Below are 21,123 nucleotides of genomic sequence, written 5' to 3' on the forward strand. Positions count from 1 at the left end.
AGAGATCCTGCCGTCCTAAACACTGACTACACCTCACTAAAAGGGAATGCCTTTAGTGCCAAATTACAGTGGCATCGACCCAAACGACGGTTGCGGTCTGCCAGCACCTTTCAAATTCAAGTCCCCCGCACCAAGAAGGTGAAGTGGGGAGATAAAGCCTTTGCTATCGCGGCCACAAAGATTTGGAATTCACTCCCGCTGGAACTTAGGAAAGAGCACAATTACCTTACCTTTAGGAAACTGGTTAAGACCTGGCTGTTCCCTCGATAGTCTGGACCGGGACTCTCTCTTTAGAGAGGGTACAGCCTAACCATAATTAGCGCTTCGATGCCCTCGGGCCGGAATGCGCTTTATAAATACATACATACATACATACCTGGACCTTGTATAAGGTGATAACACCATAGGTGCTCACCACACACCTGGCCAGCTTCCTACAGTCAGGACAAAGTCTGCTCTGGCAGGGGTGCTAACATACCCCTCCCAACAGGATGACCTGCCAGTATGCTTTTCAAGGCATTGGGCTTCAAAAACCCCACCACCTTTGGTATGCAGATCTGGCTTCCTTTAGAAGATATCTGCTGACCTCACTGACCCAGGACCCATTTGGCACCTGTACAGGCGAGAAAATGAGTAGTCAGAAAGGCTTGTTCACTCTGAGGTCAGTTTCAACCATAAGGTGAGTTGCCTGATGTGGACACCAAATTTCAAAGTCTGCCATCTTGATGATGGCAGAACTAGGAACTGTGAGTCAGGGCTATACCCACTTCCCACAGGAAGTTGTCATATAGAGATGTAGTGACCCCAGGGGGTAAGTAGCCCCTTGGCTACCACCCTACATTCCCCAAGGCCCCACAATTCAGTATTTAGGGGAACACCTGGCACCTGAAAATCAGATCCTGCTGATCTGAAGAAACGAGGACACTCCACAGATACAAATGCAAGGACTGGAGGCCAATGGCTGACTCATCTCCAACCCTGACACCTGATTTCAACAGTTGTGGCAAAATCACCTTGTCCTGCAGCTGCTTGTCCCTCCAAAATCCCGGGAGGACTGCCAGCCTTCACCCCAGCACCTGGCACTCCAGTGGAGTAGCGGAGCTGATTCCCTGCATCTTGCAGGCACCTAATTAAAACTGAGAGGACTTCGGACTGCCAACACCGGAAAGCACCCCCGCCCCCAGTCCAAATGGAAACAGGCCAGTGGTGCCAGTGTGGTCCCTAGACCGCCTAGAGACAAAGCCTAACTTCGGTTTCCCAATGACGGCTGCAGCCTCTTTGTACAGGTCCCCCCTCTTCTACCAGTGAACCGGAGACAAAGACCTGATGCCTCTGGACACCTCTGCACCTGGCCGATGTGGAGCAAGAAGAAGAGGACCAATAGTGTCCCTACATCCCCCAGCCTCATGAGACCTGAGCCCGCTTGTTGATTCGGTCGGACTGGACCCCCAGTCCATGCCTTTGGGCTCTTTGTGCTGGCCTCTCTCTACGCAAGTGACCTGAAGACCATGACCCGACACCACAGGAGACTTCTGTCACCCACCATCCCCGGACCAAGGAGAAGAGGACCAAAGATGCCCCTACGTCCCCCAGCCTCATGAGACCTAAGCCCACTTGTTGGGTCAGTCGGACTGGATCCCCAGTCCACGTCTGCAGCCTCTTTATACAGCCCCCCTCTACCGCAGTTGCTCCTGTGACAAAAATCTAACGCCTAGGGACACCCTTGAACCTGGCCACCCTGGTCCCAGGAAAAGAGGACCATAGGTGTCCCCACGTCCCCGAGCATCGCGAGTCTTGAACCCCCCTAGTGGTTCACTGGGACAGGCCCCCAGTCCCTACATAGAGTGACTTTGACCGGACCAATCCCCATTGACTTCAGCAGTGCACCCGATGCTGAACTGCACCGGCTGCCCCAGTGCCACCAAAAGTGACCTATTGGTGTGGCGTAGGACCCTTCCATGTCCTCACCTTAAGTCTGGAAGATTGGTCCTCCAAGTAACTGCTGAATCCCTGTTTACCAAATATATTTTTCCTTCATAGGTTAACGTTGTAGCTTCAGAACATTACACTGTCGACTTTTCAAAACTGTAAAAATTTCTATTGCAAAACGTACTTAATCAAAAGTTATCCCTGTAGGAACATTACTATTCATCGCCTTCAGGTTCTGAAATACAGATTCTGTAGAGTTGATAGTGTTCAAAATCATGTTTACATGTCTCACACCATTGACGTGCAGGATGTCTACTATTCTGATGCCTGTCCATATTTCCATCCTGTGTTTCAACATTCATTGTTCTAGGCCTTGAACCTATGACTGACGTGGTGTCCTTTGAACCTGTAGAAGAAAGTGAGATTGAACCAACAGAGAGCACAGCTTCGGAGGAGGCAGCTCAAAGTGCACCTCCTACACAACCTTCTCCACTTCTAAAAAGAGGTCGACCTGTGGATGTTACTCCAGCTCCATCGAAGACATTGTGTGCTGAAGAAGAGGCAACAGGCAAGTAGCCATGTTTTCTCTTTCAAGTTAAAAAGTTAACGTATATGCCTTCCAATTGAAGATATATATTTTCTCTGTTTAAAGAAAATTCACAAGATAAAGTTTTAAACTAAACTGTAGGGGGCATGGTCAAAATGCCAGTTTTGTAGGATGCACCGGAAGCACCTTTTCTGTCCGGTAAATGTACACCTTCCTTTAGTGTAGTTTAGAATCCTCACCCCCCACCGAGTGAGTGCATGCTGCCGTACCCCATGCTGCTCTACCTACCTACCTACCTGTCCTTGTCTGCCTGACACATACCAGGTGACTTAGAGCGGCCTGATCATCGGATCCCAGCTGAGGAAATGGAAGACACAAGGGGATAACTGACGCTGGCCCATATCCTACAGACTCCTGTCCATCTACGATGGGGCCCATACAGTGGTGGGCGAGCTCCCTGCTGAAGGAAACCGAGTCCTAACAAATAGCTCGCCTACCTGGCAGATTGAAGCTCGATGAGGATCCTGGCCGACCCGCAGACACACGGCTGCCTTCTGTGGGAGTATACTTCTCCAGGGCCTGGAGGCCTGCATCCACCCTGCGTGCCTGGACGGGGCCCTTTCTTGGTTTAATAATACCCCCCATACCCACTCTCCAAACCTGCTCACCAACACTATTGCTAAAGCTGGGGTGCTTTTGATTGAAGCAGTGCTGGGGCTGGTGCGGGGGCACGAGGGGTCCGCTCCACATGGCTGCTTCTCTCCGGGGATGGCCTGAGCTCGGTACCCTGCAGCCCACCTCTCATCAGACCCTGCAAAGATGGATATGGCTGGCTGAATGGTGGGGCATAACTGGCCTGACCCTGCCTCTGCTTGGTGATACCTGCCCTTCCAACTACTCCTTTGCACTGTGGGTGATCCCAGCTGGCATCAGAGGTGTAGTCCCTCTTTGATATTCTGATGTACAATGAGCAGAGGGCCTCGTGTGGAGCATGGGGGCTGCATCTCTACGCTGGATGGACTCTGAGCGGCACAGTATCAACCCTTATTGCGGATAGCCCCAGGCACCCTGAGACTGACTGCCCTCCCCCTTCCCCTTGCAGATAGCCTCTATAAATACACCTTAAGCAACTCTACAGTGGAAGGAGATAATGCCACTAACTTATCACTACCCAGAATAAGGGGCTAGAGGATGCAATAGCCTTTGGGCCTGGCTGGCACCAGCGAGTCTTCTCTTGACTCAGCCTATCATGGTGGCTGCCAAAGGCCAGATAGAGAGAGCACACTTTGTGTGACATGCTCATGCGATCCACTCCTCTCACCCCCAAGGTGCCAGGCACGCAGACACCCCACCAGACAACTTCAACAGATCGGGTATATCCGGACCAGTGACACAAGCCTTAAGACTGGAAGCCACAAAATCAATATTGAGACTTGTAAGTCTGCATATTGCTAATTTCCTATGTTACTCTACCCCAAGATTAGCCTCAAGCACATGATCCGAATCAACAGCCCTAGTGTATACCTGTAAAGAAATGGCTCCCTGTTGCAGTTACCCCCCACTTTTTGCCTGATACTGATGCTGACTTGACTGAGAAGTGTGCTGGGACCCTGCTAACCAGGCCCCAGCACCAGTGTTCTTTCACCTAAAATGTACCATTGATTCCACAATTGGCACACCCTGGCATCCAGATAAGTCCCTTGTAACTGGTACCTCTGGTACCAAGGGCCCTGATGCCAGGGAAGGTCTCTAAGGGCTGCAGCATGTATTATGCCACCCTAGAGACCCCTCACTCAGCACAGACACACTGCTTACAAGCCTGTGTGTGCTAGTGAGAACAAAATGAGTAAGTCGACATGGCACTCCCCTCAGGGTGCCATGCCAGCCTCTCACTGCCTATGCAGTATAGGTAAGACACCCCTCTAGCAGGCCTTACAGCCCTAAGGCAGGGTGCACTATACCATAGGTGAGGGTACCAGTGCATGAGCACTGTACCCCTACAGTGTCTAAGCAAAACCTTAGACATTGTAAGTGCAGGGTAGCCATAAGAGTATATGGTCTGGGAGTCTGTTTTGCACGAACTCCACAGCACCATAATGGCTACACTGAAAACTGGGAAGTTTGGTATCAAACTTCTCAGCACAATAAATGCACACTGATACCAGTGTACATTTTATTGCAAAATGCACCCCAGAGGGCACCTTAGAGGTGCCCCCTGAAACTTAACCGACTGTCTGTGTAGGCTGACTAGTTCCAGCAGCCTGCCACACTAGAGACATGTTGCTGGCCCCATGGGGAGAGTGCCTTTGTCACTCTGAGGCCAGTAACAAAGCCTGCACTGGGTGGAGATGCTAACACCTCCCCCAGGCAGGAGCTGTAACACCTGGCGGTGAGCCTCAAAGGCTCACCCCTTTGTCACAGCCCAGCAGGGCACTCCAGCTTAGTGGAGTTGCCCGCCCCCTCCGGCCACGGCCCCCACTTTTGGCGGCAAGGCTGGAGGGAACAAAGAAAGCAACAAGGAGGAGTCACTGGCCAGTCAGGACAGCCCCTAAGGTGTCCTGAGCTGAGGTGACTCTAACTTTTAGAAATCCTCCATCTTGCAGATGGAGGATTCCCCCAATAGGGTTAGGATTGTGACCCCCTCCCCTTGGGAGGAAGCACAAAGAGGATGTACCCACCCTCAGGGCTAGTAGCCATTGGCTACTAACCCCCCAGACCTAAACACGCCCTTAAATTTAGTATTTAAGGGCTACCCTGAACCCTAGAAAATTAGATTCCTGCGACAACAAGAAGAAGGACTGCCCAGCTGAAAACCCCTGCAGAGGAAGACCAGAAGACAACAACTGCCTTGGCTCCAGAAACTCACCGGCCTGTCTCCTGCCTTCCAAAGAACTCTGCTCCAGCGACGCCTTCCAAAGGGACCAGCGACCTCTGAATCCTCTGAGGACTGCCCTGCTTCGACGACGACCAGAAACTCCCGAGGACAGCGGACCTGCTCCAAAAAGACTGCAACTTTGTTTCAAGGAGCAGCTTTAAAGACCCCTGCAACTCCCCGCAAGAAGCGTGAGACTTGCAACACTGCACCCGGCGACCCCGACTCGGCTGGTGGAGAACCAACACCTCAGGGAGGACCCCCGGACTACTCTCCGACTGTGAGTACCAAACCCTGTCCCCCCTGAGCCCCCACAGCGCCGCCTGCAGAGGGAATCCCGAGGCTTCCCCTGACCGCGACTCTCTGAAACCTAAGTCCCGACGCCTGGAAAAGACCCTGCACCCGCAGCCCCCAGGACCTGAAGGACCGGACTTTCACTGGAGAAGTGACCCCCAGGAGTCCCTCTCCCTTGCCCAAGTGGAGGTTTCCCCGAGGAAGCCCCCCTTGCCTGCCTGCAGCGCTGAAGAGATCCCTTGATCTCTCATAGACTAACATTGCAAACCCGACGCTTGGTTCTACACTGCACCCGGCCGCCCCCGCGCTGCTGAGGGTGAAATTTCTGTGTGGGCTTGTGTCCCCCCCGGTGCCCTACAAAACCCCCCTGGTCTGCCCTCCGAAGACGCGGGTACTTACCTGCAAGCAGACCGGAACCGGGGCACCCCCTTCTCTCCATTCTAGCCTATGCGTTTTGGGCACCACTTGGAACTCTACACCTGACCGGCCCTGAGCTGCTGGTGTGGTGACTTTGGGGTTGCTCTGAACCCCCAACGGTGGGTTACCTTGGACCAAGAACTGAACCCTGTAAGTGTCTTACTTACCTGGTAAAACTAACAAAAACTTACCTCCCCCAGGAACTGTGAAAATTGCACTAAGTGTCCACTTTTAAAGTAGCTATTTGTCAATAACTTGAAAAGTATACATGCAATTGAAATGATTCAAAGTTCCTAATGTACTTACCTGCAATACCTTTCAAACAAGATATTACATGTTAAATTTGAACCTGTGGTTCTTAAAATAAACTAAGAAAAGATATTTTTCTATACAAAACCTATTGGCTGGATTTGTCTCTGAGTGTGTGTACCTCATTTATTGTCTATGTACAACAAATGCTTAACACTACTCCTTGGATAACCCTACTGCTCGACCACACTACCACAAAATAGAGCATTAGTATTATCTCTTTTTACCACTATTTTACCTCTAAGGGACTGTGCATGCTATTCCTTACTTTGAAATAGCACATACAGAGCCAACTTCCTACAATACCCCTGTAAAGAAAAGTTCCTCTTTTTGACATGGTTACCCCACCAGTTTTTGCCTGGTAGCTGATGTGATTTCGACTGAAGGTGCACTGGGTTACCGTTAACCAGGTCACCAGTGCCAGATCTTTTTCTCTAAAATGTTCACTTGTTTCCCCAATTGGCAAATCTTTAGCACCCTCTGTAATTTCCAAATAAATGGTAACATGGTACCTAGGGCTGAGGTGCTAAAGAGGGTCCCTCGGGCTGCAGAACAAATTGTGCCACCCTAAGGGACCCCTCATCAAGCACATGACAGGCTGCCATTGCAGGCTGCATGTCTTGGCGCAGACAAAGGTGAAAACACGTCATGGCATACAGCCTGTGTGCCATGTCCCCTAACACTGCATGCAGTATATATAAAGTCCCCTACAGCAGTCCTTACAGCCCTAAGGCAGGGTGCATTATATTGCATGTGAGGACATATCTGCAGGAGCATGTATGCCTCTGCTATGTCTTTGTCAGGTCTCAGATATAGTAAGTGGCAAGCGGAAACTATTTTAAATAAATGTGCTTGGACGCTGGTCAGTAAAAGTTCCTCAGCTACAAGATGGCTTCACTGAAGACGAGGATGTTTGGTTTCAAGCATTTCGTATTGGTGAACCCAAGCTGATGCCTGTGTTGAATTTGCTGATGCATGCACCCAGAGGGCACCTTAGAGGTGCCCCCTGAAACCTTGCCAGCCTCTGGTTTGCTTGCTGACAGGTTTCTGCCACTCAAGAAACCTTTCTGGACCCCTAGGGTGAGATACTTCTACTCTCAGGAGGCACAGAACAAAAGCTTGTCTGGTATGAGGGTATAACACTCTCCTTACAGGATGACCTGCTGATTAGCCTTCCTAAGGTGGCAATCCTCAAAGGGCTGCTGCCTTTGAAATGCAAATCTGGCTCCCCTCACAGGAGAGGAAGCCACTCCACTCTGTCCAGAGCCCACTTGGCACCTGCACAGGTGTGAAAATTAGCTAGTCATGGTAGGTGTGCCACCCCAAGGCTATTATCACCGCTAAGGTGAACTATTGCGAGTTGGACATGAAATTTCAGAGCTAGCCATCATTGCGATGGCAGACGTAGGGATTTTGGGACAGGAAGTGGTCAGGTATAGGTGGTAGTGACCCCAAGTTTCAGTAGCCTATTGTCTCCTGCCCTACACACTCTTTATGCCCCTAAAATCAGTATTTAGGGGGGAGCCCCCAGCACCAGAGAAACAGATCCTGATGACGTAAGAAGACCAAGGACCCTGAAGAGCTGAGAAAGCAGAAGAGAAGAAAAGAAGCAGCTGACCTGGTACCAACCCTGTTGGCCTATCTGCATCCCTTGTTGAAATCTGTACTAAATTCAACTCGTTCTGCAGCTGTGCCTGCAGAAACCCGGGAGGACTGCCTGCCTTCAATAAAGACTCAAGACCTTGCATGAACAGCTGACCTATTATCCAGCAACCTCCAAAGGAAGAGGGTCCCTCAGGGCTGCAAAACCACCAAAAACCCAACAGCTGAAGTCACCACTGCACCCCCCATCTCTGACCCAAGTTGAAGTGTACCACCTGTGCCAACATGGTTGCCCAGCCCTCCAGAATCTGAGTCCATTGTTGTTTCACCCCTCCTGGAATTCCCAACGACGTCTGCAGCCTCTGCACGCAGCCCTCCTCTACCGCAACCGCTCTGGTAAAGAAAACCTGACATCTTAGGACACCTTTGCACCTGTTGCCCCTGAGCTGTGGAGAAGGGGACCAAAGGTGCCTACCTATGTCTGAGCATTGTGAGGCATTAGCCCTGCTGTTGGTTCAGACCGACTGGCCTTCTGACCAAAGCCTGCAGCCTCTTTTCAGAGTGACCAATCCCCATAGGAACGCGTTGGGCACCCGCTGCTGCTTTGGACTCTGCATTCGGCTGCCCCGTGCTGCTGAGGTTGTATTGCTGGTACTGCCTTGGAATTTGCCCACTACTTACCTAAACTCCCTGAGGTTGGTCTTGTAAGTCGCTGTACTCTACTTGTTTGCAGGACTTGTTTTTCCCCTCATTGGATAACATTGCACAACTCAGAAATTGCACTGTGTCCACTTTTGAAAGTAAAAATAATTCCTAAATTAAAACTTAATTACCTGAACTTTTTTTTATGCCTAAACATATATAAAGATACTTACTATTTTTATAAACTGATGTACAACTCCTTTTCAAGTCATGTGTCTCATTTCTGGACTATTGTGTGTATTTGTAGATGTCTTGCAGTCCTCTGTGTTAAGCCTTTAAGCTGCTCGTCTACACTACCCTAAAGATAGCACTTTGGGATTGTATAGCAAGCCCTTCCCACTCATTGGGGAACCCCTGGATCCTTTACATGGTAGTTACATACCACATAAAGGGCCAGCTTTCTATACGCCCTTCATCATCCCAGGTGTATATCCTCCTCATCAGCCCTAGTGTATATCACCCATCCTTATACACACAAGGCAGGAAACAGCTATTCTTTCTGCACCGGTCACCTCTGACCGTTTAGAAGAGGACCAAAGGTGCCTACCCATGCCCTAGCATCATTAGGCCTCAGTCTTCCTGTTTCAGCTTGACTAGCCTCCTGTCTAGAGTCTGCAGCCTCTTTTCACTGTGACCGATCTCCTCTGAAACACATTGGGTACCCAACGCTGTTTTGCACCCTGCACCCGGCCGTCCCCGTGCAGCTGGTGGTGGACTGCTGGTGCTGCCTTGGATCTTTCCCACTACTCACCTTTACTTCTGGAGATTGGTCTTGTAAGTCGCTGTACTCTACCTGTTTGCAGAACTTGTTTTTCCTTCCTTAGGATAACATTGCAGAACACAGAAATTTCATTGTGTCCACTTTGTAAAGTGAAAATAATTCCTATATAAAAACATACTTCTGTGAACGATTTTTCTCTGGTGCCTAAACATATATAAAGACACTTAGTATATTTATAATTTATTGTGGATCTCCTTTTTGAGTTGTGCGTCTCATTTCCTGATTGTTGTGTGTATTTGTAGGTGTCTTGCAGTCCTCGGGGTTAAGCTTAAGGCTGCTTCACCACACTATCCCCAAATGGAGCACTTTGGGATTCCATAGCAATCCCTGTCCACTCATTGGGGAACACGGTATTTGCATACCACATAAAGGGCCAGCTTTCTAAAACCCCCATCATCAGCCCAAGTATATATCCCCCTCATCAGCCCTAGTGTATATCACCCATCCTTATACCCACAAGACATAAACCAGCTGCTTTTTCTTCCCATAGTTTGCAAGCCTCAGCCCACCCCCCACCCCATGTCACAAACATCTATTTCCTGAGCCCAGGTTTGTCCTCCTCAACACCTTTTCCCCAAGACTAAAAGTCTTGATTATGTCCTTTCCCAAATGCAGATGTCTCAGCTTTTGATATCAGACGTGAAACTCTTCTCTCCTTTCACCACACTCAAGCTACTGAGGGCATCATTCAGAGTTCAGCAGAACATGAGAAAAAAAGTCTGTGTGAGCCACCATGAGATAGTAGCCCATTTGTGTAGGAAACTGAGCTTCTTTGCAGATGCACCCCTCCCTTTCGTCCACTTTTAGAATTAATAGATGCTGATTTTCGACAGGGACTGTGCACTAGGCCTGCTAGTCAGACCTCAGTGCGGGTGCTGCTTCCTTAAAACAATATTTCTGATTGATTTACAATTGGCGAACGACTTTACCACCCCTGTAAGTCCCTAGTAAATGGTACCCGGGCAGCTAGGGCATTGGGACTAAACAGGGTCCCTAAGGGGTGCTGGATATCTTATGCCTCCTTAAGGGACCCACATGCAAATTGCACAAAACGTGCCATTGCTGAATGTGTGTCAGGGGCAGGTCCTGAGCAAAAACATGACATGGCACACACTCGTGTGCCATCCCACAGTCACTGCATGCATTATTGGTGTGTCACCCCTGCAGAAGGCCTTAAGAGCTCTAAGGCAGGGTACTTTATTGTAGGAAGCTGGCGGGTACCTATGGTTTTTGGACCTTATACCAGGTCCAGGTATCGCCTCTCAGTGAAGTGTAGGCAATATCTAGACGCCAGGCTCTCTAGTGGTGGTAGCAATGCTGAGGGTCCTGTAAGGAGCCCCCATAGTGCCTGGTATCATACTTGCAACAGTGTTGGGGTATGACTCCTACATGTTTGATACCAAACATGCCCAGGTTCGGAGTTACCATTATGTGGCGTGGACATAGGTAGTGATCTATATCCGGTACACACATAAAATGGTGTCCCCGCACTCCAGAACTCCGGTAAAATGGAGCTGGAGTTTGTGGGGGCACCTCTGCTAGTGCAGGGGTGCCCTAACACACAGGTACCTTCACCCTGCCCTCTGCACTGAGAGGGCCTACCATAGGGGTGACTTACAGTGACCTGGTGCAGTGAACTGTAGTAAAACCAGGTGCATGCACCTGGTTCACGCAGACTGCGATGGCAGGCCTGCAGAACCCTGTGCACGGACCCCTATGGGTGGCAGAATACCTGCTGCAGCCCATAGGGATCCCTTGGAACCTCTATGCCCTGGGTATCGAGGTACCATATACTAGGGACTTGCATGGGGCCACCAGTATGCCAGTTGTGGGTAGAAAAGGATAGTAGCAGCCACATTTGGAGGAGAGAGCATAATCATTGGGGTCCTGGTTAGCAGGATCCCAGTGAACACAGTCAAACACACTGACAACCGGCAGAAAATGGGGGTAACCATGCCAAGAAAGAGGATACTTTCCCACATACCCTATACTGAGTCTAGGCAACCCTTAGTGGTAGTGAATAGGTGTCCAGATAGCAAACGCTCTCTAGGGGCAGCTGAAACGTATCGAGGAGGAATGTAAAGCACTTGCAATACCACATTAGTCAGACAGTAACTCACTCACAAGAAAGAACCACACAAGTGTTGCAAAAATAAAGGATTCTTCATTACAGCACTACTACTAAACTAGAATTGGTCTATCTCCCTTTTGGAGATATCTTCATGCAATAAATACACAAGATAACCAACAGAAATAGCATAAGATATACAGGGCCCTGTTTGGGGGGGGGTCAAACCATATACTAAGTAGGTGGAACGCGAAATAGTGAACCCAACCAAAGTAAGTGTGGTAGTTGGGTAGATGAAAACACCAGAAGTAAGTACAGTAAGTGTCCCTAGTGACGAGGTGCAAGGTAGTTACCTACTCAGTGATCCCATAGACTAACACAGGGAGTAGTGGTTGGAGTTTGTTGGGTTTAGGACCCTTCCCAGTGAACGCCAAGGAAACCAACAGACCAGAGGATGGATGAAGAGCACCCCCACCCCAGGATACTAGAAGAGAGAAGTACCTACACCAGGGACCCAGATGCAGAGGGGATAAGGGACTCTCTCTGAAGTTGGTGGAAGCCTCCGATTGTCCAGCTGCTGTCATGACCTGTGGACCAGACTAGTGCAACCCAGGGATAGGTTCCAGATGTGAAGCACCTGAAAAGGAAGGGGACAGGGTCCAGGACCCTTGAAGATGCCCAGGTGGTGCAGATGGCAATGCTCCCACCCTCTGCAAGCTGGTGGAGGAAGAGGTCCAAGTGCGGGGTCCTGGAGCTGCAGAAGATCCCAAGAGTCACCTACGAGCTGTCCCTCAACGGTCGCCGGATTGCAGGAGGGTCAGTGACTAGCCAGATCACCAACAAATGCTTAAATCATCCCCGTCATCGAAGTGTGAGTCCCACAGTATCCTAAAAAAAGCAGTAAGTAAAGCTAAGACCCTGAGAGACAAGGAAGGAAGACTGTTAATATGGTTACAGGCGAAATTCTGTACTTCAAGTGAGGAGAGTGATCCAGAGAGGCCTCATAAAAGGTCTAGATCTGCTGACCTGAGGAAGGCAGAAAACACCTCCAAGACGCACCATAAAGACAGTGTTCAACTTCCTCCCAGCCATCCTTTCCTCGTCGCAGGAAGGAATCCCGCCACTGTTCCTTCCTCCGAACCATCGACTTCAAAAAAAGGTTCCACTTAAATTCAAGTCGACGATGATTAGAAAAAAGCCGCTAGGAAGAAGGACATAGGTAACGGGCGCTCACAGTAAGTCCATGCAGTCGAGTTCACAGATTTTTTATGTCATGGTGCTCATGACAGGAGGATCTTCCTGACTCCTCCAATGTTTCAAAGGAAACTGACAGTAATAACAAACAGCTGTCAGAGCACTCACAAGAGTAAAGTTTTAAGAGTATGGTGATGTAATAGATCCTCTGTGTGAAAGGCAATCACGCCAGACTCTGGTTCAGGATAAATTTATTTCTTGAAGTAGTTCAATCATAATAGGGAAATGTCCTTGAAATCATGTACAATTAGCCTCCACAGCCAACACGTGTTTCGTCCAATGAGAGATCCCTCTCACGGACTTCATCAGGGCTGTAAAATTGAGAACACATTTGTATCTAAGTACATGTCATCTCAGACAGACAAGTTAAGAGCAGAAGTTATCATGAAATTTGTGCAAGTCAAAACATGCTATATGTGACTTAATCTCCCAAAATTTGGACAATAGAAAATATGCTGCAATCCATTTATAAAGGGTCAAACATCTTGAGTCAAGTTCTCATAACTAGTCAATACTCAACCATATAGGAATTATATCACCAAGTGATGATGTGTGAAAAGAGTTATAAATAAATATGAACGTCACCAGAATGAGAGATGTAAGGAATGTAGAACAAAGCATATGTATATATAGAGTGAGAGAAAGAAGGAAAGAGAGAGAAAGACCTATTATCCCACAGATATACATTATCAAAGTATCAGGAAGATCAACAAAATAAACATAGATAGATATAAAGTACCAGTCCTATAATAATAGATATCCCGATCTGATATTGCGCGAAAATGTGTCCAAACCTATGATAATATCGGAACTGTGAACCCCATCAGAGTTGAGACATACCTTAAAGTCAGGTACGGCCTGTGTTAAACGGTACTCTTATCGTGGTCTAGGAAATCTAAAAAGGCAATAAGTGTGAGTGACTATTGTGATGACTAATAATAATATGATGTCTAGTAGAATTATTCGTGCCACCACGTCTAATAATAACCAATCCGGTCTAACACTGACCTCGTGTGATGAACGCAGTTAATTATCACATCCCAGTATAATACTGCAGGAATCCTAATATGTAATCTGGAAACGAAATAGAGGAAACGAATGCCATCATTCCGAATACAGTAGGAAACAACTCAATAGAAAAACTACTCAACGTTATGCTCGAGTAGTTGAGTACACAACACCCCTCAGGAACGCTCACCTTAATCAAATATGCTAGTATCTTTATGGGAACATCGTAGCCGTGGTCAGATCATTGCACGGCGTTCCCTGTGACCGAGATCTATCCTCGTAGAACGAGCGTCTGAGAACCGGCGCTTTTGTTTGTGATCACGTTCATAATGATAACATAGAAGAGGGACTACAGTCAGCGCGCTGGTAAAAGAACAGGCGCCATCTTGAAAGGGAGTTGATATAAAGTAAATATATAAATTATATGTAAGCGAACAAGTAAAACCTATTTCTGAGCCCAAAATTAGTATCTAACACTTGCAGAATAGTAAAGATACGACCATTAGTCATTAACACCAGCAAATAACTATAAACAATATAAAAGAAGAGAAACTACCTGCTTAAACAAATACTAATCTATTTGGGACATCGTTAACGTTGGAGCACACTAAAAACAATTAAAGCAGACTCCGGGTTTGCCTTGCCTTAAGAGCGGCTGATAGTGACTTCAGCCCAATATCTAGCCCAGAAATGAAAAGAAAGTGTATTGATATAATAACCACTACCTAATATGGCACGAGAATGATGAGGGAAAATCAGAGACAAGATATTACAACAAGTGAATAAAATGTCAAAAATCGTTGGTTGTAAGGGACACACAATAATCAAGAATCACAAGGTGTATAACCTAAAAGTGCAAATTCTGAGAGAATACGTTACTAGTAGTCAGTATATAACAGTATTATTGATAATCTACTATGATACATCCAAGTTAGTCCATAGTGTGACCCTAAAGAGAAGTTTACATATTGTTCATAGACAAATTGATGAAACATCATATATACAGTGTGCCCCGTTGGGCAAGATACAACATATTTTCCAATAGATATGGACACAGTTCAGCATAGAAGAAAGTTAGTGAGGAAATCAACATAAAAAGAACAAAATTGGGGAATATGATTTACAGAGCAGTGAATAAATACATATGTACAACTTTAAACAGTATCCTATTCACCCAGAAAGTACTCCATTTCAAAATTTGTATTCAGTCCATCTTCTACCGCTCTGAGTTTTAAGATCCATTGGCATTCCCTTTTTCTGAGGGCTAACTCTCTGTTGCCTCCTCTAGGATCTTTATTGATACGGTCAAAGCCAAAAAATTCGAAACTACATATATCATTCTGTTTGCGGCAATGCCGAATATGGCTTACTATAGGGTATCTCTCGTCTTCATGTCGTAAGGCTCTGAAATGTTCACTCGCCCTAATTCGCAGAGGTCTGATGGTGCTACCTATATAATAAAGCCCACATTTACAGATGATCATGTAGATGACAAAATTGGTGTCACATGTGATATTATAGTCAATGTTGTATTGTACCCCAGTAGAGCTTGTGAATGTGGTGATCCCAGACCTGGTCCATCTACACATTCCACAATGGCCACATTTGAAGAAACCTTTACCACGGCTAGTAAGCCAATTAATTGGATTGGGTTTATTGCGATAATTGTAACATAGAAAATTCTTGAGAGTTCTGCCCCTTCTATAAGTGAACACCGGGGTATCCGGAACCACTCTTTTGAGAGTAGGGTCTGCTGTTAGGATGTACCAATGTCTATTCATACATTTACGTAACAGATTGGCAGTTTTGGTGTAACTGGTGACACAGCGGATTGTAGAGTCTCTAGTTCTAGATTTTTTACCCAATGTATCAGACCTCTTTACACGCTTGGCTCTAGTACGGGCTCTATCAATCACTCGGGTGGAGTAACCCCGTACTTTAAATCTCATGGCCATGTCTTCTATACATGCGTCAAAATCCTCATCTAGACTACAATTCCGTCTGGCTCTTATCATTTCGCCAAACGGTATAGAGTTGATTTGATGGACTGGATGTGCACTCCTTGCATGTAAGATAGAATTGCAAGAGGTACTTTTTCTGTAAAGTCTACTCTCAATCTTGTTGTTAAAAATAAAAAGTTCTACGTCCAAAAACGAAATGCTGGAATCACTTTGTTCTGAAGTGAATTGAATATTGTAGTCATTGTTATTAAGATAGTTTATGAAGTTATCCAGTTCTTGCAAGTCACCTGTCCAGATCATAAGGCAGTCATCGATGTATCTACCCCAATATAGTATATCTGAGACCCATTTACTCCCTTCTGTGCTCCAGATCTTTTTATGTTCAAAAAATCCCATAAATAGATTAGCGTAGGATGGTGCAAATTTAGATCCCATGGCTACACCACGTTTTTGGCGGTACCAGTCATTTTTAAAAAGGAAAAAATTGTTGTTTAAGATCAAGTCAACCATATCGATCAACATTTGTGTATGGCCATATAGACCTGCTGATCTCTTGTAAAGAAAATGACGTAGCGCTTCTTTGCCTTGTTCGTGAATAATACTAGTATATAAGGAGGTTACATCAAGTGTAACTAGAATCATACCTGGCTCCCAGGTAACGTCTGTTAGTATGCTAAGAATATGTTTCGTATCCCTAATATATGATGGTAAGTTCCCCACAATAGTTTGTAAAAAAATGTCAACATATTCTGACAGTTTTTCAGTTGGTCCACCAATCCCTGATACAATAGGTCTCCCTGGGGGGGAAGTGGGATTTTTATGAATTTTAGGTAATATGTATATACAGGGATTTCTGGGTCTGTGTACCCGTAGGTATAAGTATTCCTCTTCTTTGAGCAGTGATCGATCCAAACCATCGTGTATAAGCTTATTAATTTTATTGGCGAGAGCAGGGATAGGGTCAAATGCTATCTTTTCATAGCAGGAAGCATCTGTGAGTTGGCTATATATTTCTTGGTCATAATCTGCGGTGTTCATAATCACAATATTGCCTCCTTTGTCTGCCTCTCTGATGGTAATCTCCTCATTATTCTGTAAAGATTTTAAGTACTGCATTTCTATCTGAGTGAGGTTTTGATGCCAAACATGTTGGCGAGATTTATTGTGTAACTCTAATTTATTTAAATCATGCCAGACCAATTTAAAGAAAGTATCCACACAGTTGTCCTTAGTTAATGTCGGTATCCAATCTGATTTCCTCCTCAAACCACTCGGGAGTGAGTCAGATGGGATATCCAGATCTGATAGAATACGTGTTATAGTGTTAGGGTCCTGTTCACTATCCGCAATAGACAGGAGAGTGGCCGTATCTTGTACATCCATAATGGACAAAAGTTGGTCGTCATTATGACCAACAAAGACGGTGCTGGTGTCTGTGCGGTCAGGGTGATTGGCAAAAAACTTTCTCAGTTTGAGACGTCGAATAAACTTGAAAAAGTCAATTTTAGTTCTCTGGAAATCACCAAAATCTCCTGGGCAAAAACCTAATCCTTTACTGAGAAGTGACAGACCGTCGGTTGTGAGTACCAGATTAGAGAGATTAATCACATTGATGGAGTCTCTGTTGGGTACTCCTATTTCCCCCTGTTCCAAGACCTTGTTCTCATTCCTTTCGTTGAGTCTGTATGCTCTACCTCTGCCCCCCCGTCTGGTTTTTCTGGTTCTGCTCTGCGTCGACTTCCTTCCCATTGTCCCTGTCTTATTCGTTGGACCTCCGCTAAAAAAGAGGGAGTGCCCTGTTGTTCTATCCTGTCCTGTCTAGAGATGTTCGAATTAGAACTTATATCACTAATGTTGGTAGATACACTGTTTAGTGAAGATGAGGAGCCAGCATCATAGTTTTTTGGAGGTTCACAATGACCACGCTTACCACAGTTAGTCTCCACCGTCTTGTCGACGAGACAGTCATCGACTAAGACAACGTCGACGTCTGTTTTAAAAGCTCCAATTCCATCAGTCCGAGTCAGTGAGAAGGGACATTTATAATTGAAGCCGTTCTCCTCCAGAAAAGACTTTGTCTGTGAAAGACTTGTTGACGAGGGCATCGGCAACAGATTCACTTCACTCTACGAGAACGCCGTTGACGAGGGCACCATCGACTACACCATCGTTGAAGAGGGCACCATCGACTACACCATCGTTGACGAGGGCACTGTTGATGCACCATCGTCCAAGAGACCGTCGACGACACTATCGAAGAGAGCAGCGACAAGACCGTTGACAAGACCATCGTCTACGCCATCAATAACAACACCATAGTCGACTATACCACTAATTCCTACCAGCCAAGACCGCATGATCCCCATTCCTTCTACATTTCCTGACCATGAAGCCAAGGTAAAGATTACGTCACTATCTAGATCTGCCGTATATCCCGCAGATACATCACCTAGTAAGGTAACAACCTTGCTGCCTAGTCACCTGCTAGACTGAGAGGAGTCGGAGGATGAAGGGCCGTTTGGTGACGCAAAGAGCCCATACCAGTTACATGTCAAATAACCAGAGGATGATGATGGGTACGAGCACCAGTACCAGTCTTATTATCTGCATCAAAGATGGTACTATGAGCCATTGCATCAGCCAAGAGACACTGTACAAATGCCTGCCTCCTTAATTCAGGACTTGCAATCCATGTTACAAGATCATAAGAGGAGATTTACAACTGCAGCTGAGCCACACCCGCCACTACCACCCTCTCTGGCTACACCAAGGAATGTCCCTCTGCCTCCAGCAACGCCCAGGTTCACACCTACATCAGCAATAGCATCCCCCCACAAAAGAGGACATTTCCTTCTCAGAGGATGAAAGGGAAGAAGGAGAGATTTTTACTCCCCAACATCGTAATGATGAATGGGATGACTATTTAGCTCCTACACCATCGGTGCCACCTCCTCATCCATTGGATTCTCCACCGGAGAATATAAGAGGTTTCCATAATTTAATGGACAGAGCTGCTACACGTTTTCATTTGCCAACATCTGTCTCTCATTCAGAATGCTTCCTCCATGATTTTAAAGAACAGGCAAGAAAGTCGGTGAGGGCAATCCCCATCATAGACTTTATCTGAAGTGAAGTTATTAAAATTATGGAGAATCCAGTTACAGTTACACCAGTCCCACTGAAACTAGATGGAAAATACAAGGCTACACATGACTCTCCAGCCTGTTTGACAGAGCATCCAAAACCAGATTCTGTCATATCTCAGGCTGCCCAAAGACGTTCTAAGAATCCATTGACGCCTATTTCTACCCCGCCAGACAAGGAAGGCAGACGTCTGGACAACATTGGCAAGAGGTTCTTATTCATGCAGCTATTACTGTGCGTGCTGCAAACAGCCTGGCTATTTTAGGTTGCTATGACCGTCAAATGTGGTCTGATATGAACGCTTTCATTGAGCTCATCCCGGAAGACAAACAGCCTGAGGCACGTAAGATACTGCAGGAGGGAGAGCGTACTTTGTCAGAGATAATCGACTGCGCCCTAGACAAAACCTCCACGGGCTTTCGACAGCTAGCAGGAGCAGCGGTTTTGCACCGCCAGGGATAGTTAAAAGCAACCTCTTTCAGGCCCAAAGTCCAGTCTAGAATATTAGACATGGCCTATGATGGGGGAACTGTTTTCGGCAAACACATATATGACGCCTTACTAGCCTTCAAGACCGATACGGAGACTGCTTGTTCTCTGGGTACCCTGCAGTACAAGAAGCAGCCCTTTCTGGGAGCCTGAAGTAGAGGTTTCTTGTTGTTTCGAGGTTCATCCCATAGGCAGTACCAGCAGTCATAGTACAGGCCAGCTTATCAACAGTCTTACAGACAGCCATCCACAACCACCTACATCAGACAAGGTGTAAGAAGGTGGAAGAAGAAAACAGACCTCACAAACCCGGATCAACCCCGTAAACAATGATCCTCATCGGGCACCGGCTACAGTTCCATGTTTCCCACAATTCCATCCCGTGTGGGTGAACATCTCCAATTATTGACAGAATTAGGAAAATTGGGAAAATATAACATCAGACAAATGGGTACTGGATATAGTGGCTTATGGCCATACGCAAGAATCTGTACAGAAACCACCCTCCTGGGAAATCGCATTGACTTCATTTTCACTTTCTACAACAAGAAGCATTCCTAATGCTCTCTAATGGGACAGCAACAGAAGCTGGCCACCATAGCTACCACGATCTCAAAAACAAAGTCAGTTTCAGTACGAACATTCAAGTTGCTTCTAGGAATGATTTCCTCATCAATCACCTTGGTCCACCTAGCAAGACTAAAAATGAGACCATTGCATGAGGCGTTGCAACTACAATGGACCCAGTCTTAAGGATCCTTCAAGGACTTAGTCAATATTACACCAAGGATGGCGGAGACCCTGCTGTAGTGGTCCCAAACCAGACATATCTATCAGAGATTGACCTTCCTAACTCCAATGCCAGATTTCATTATTGCAACAGCCGCTTCTCTGGAAGGTTGGGGAGGTCATTTGCAAGACGAAAATGCTTACAAATCTGTTAGAGTTAAAGGCGATATCTCTTACTTGGAAAGTGTTCCTCCCACAGATTTCAGGATCCTCAGTGTTGGTCCGTATAGACAACACAACAAGCCCGTACTACGTCAACAAACTGGGAGGAACACTATCTCTGTCCCCACTCAAGAGAAGCACAATCTCTCTGGGAATGGCTCACTTTTCACAAGATTTCTCTGATGTAAAGAAATGGCTCCCTGTTGCAGTTACCCCCCACTTTTTGCCTGATACTGATGCTGACTTGACTGAGAAGTGTGCTGGGACCCTGCTAACCAGGCCCCAGCACCAGTGTTCTTTCACCTAAAATGTACCGTTGTTTCCACAATTGGCACAACCCTGGCACCCAGGTGAGTCCCTTGTAACTGGTACCCCTGGTACCAAGGGCCCTGATGCCAGGTAAGGTCTCTAAGGGCTGCAGCATGACTTATGCCACCCTAGGGACCCCTCACTCAGCACAGACACACTGCTTGCCAACTTGTGTGTGCTGGTGGGGAGAAAACAACTAAGTCGACATGGCACTCCCCTCAGGGTGCCATGCCAACCTCACACTGCTTGTGGCATAGGTAAGTCACCTCTCTAGCAGGCCTTACAGCCCCAGTGCAGGGTGCACTATACCACAGGTGAGGGAATATGTGCATGAGCACTATGCCCCTACAGTGTCTAAGCGAAACCTTAGAAATTCTTTAGAAAACATTGTAAATTGTTCAATAAATATATGGTCTTGCAATAAGACCTTATTAAATCTCCAGCGATTAGAAGATGAGGAAGTGCCTGGAAAGTTCAAATCAATAA

The 21,123-nt window shown here is 46.8% G+C and overlaps 1 protein-coding gene across 6 annotated transcripts in view; it reads left to right on the top strand.

Annotated features, from left to right (window-relative positions):
* The window catches only part of LOC138268212 (treacle protein-like), a 257,029-nt gene that overhangs the window by 139,197 nt on the left and 96,709 nt on the right, over positions 1-21,123 (top strand). For 3 of the 6 annotated variants that reach the window (XM_069217656.1, XM_069217658.1, XM_069217659.1), the window contains one exon: positions 2,300-2,497. The exons of 1 other annotated variant lie outside the window; for it this stretch is intronic. In XM_069217656.1, coding sequence (XP_069073757.1) covers positions 2,300-2,497 — 198 coding nt within the window. The remainder of the gene's footprint in view (positions 1-2,299; positions 2,498-21,123) is intronic. 2 more of the 6 variants (XM_069217657.1, XM_069217661.1) reach the window with 1 other exon arrangement.

The sequence above is a fragment of the Pleurodeles waltl genome, chromosome 12, assembly GCF_031143425.1.
Source record: "Pleurodeles waltl isolate 20211129_DDA chromosome 12, aPleWal1.hap1.20221129, whole genome shotgun sequence".
NCBI lineage: Eukaryota > Metazoa > Chordata > Amphibia > Caudata > Salamandridae > Pleurodeles > Pleurodeles waltl.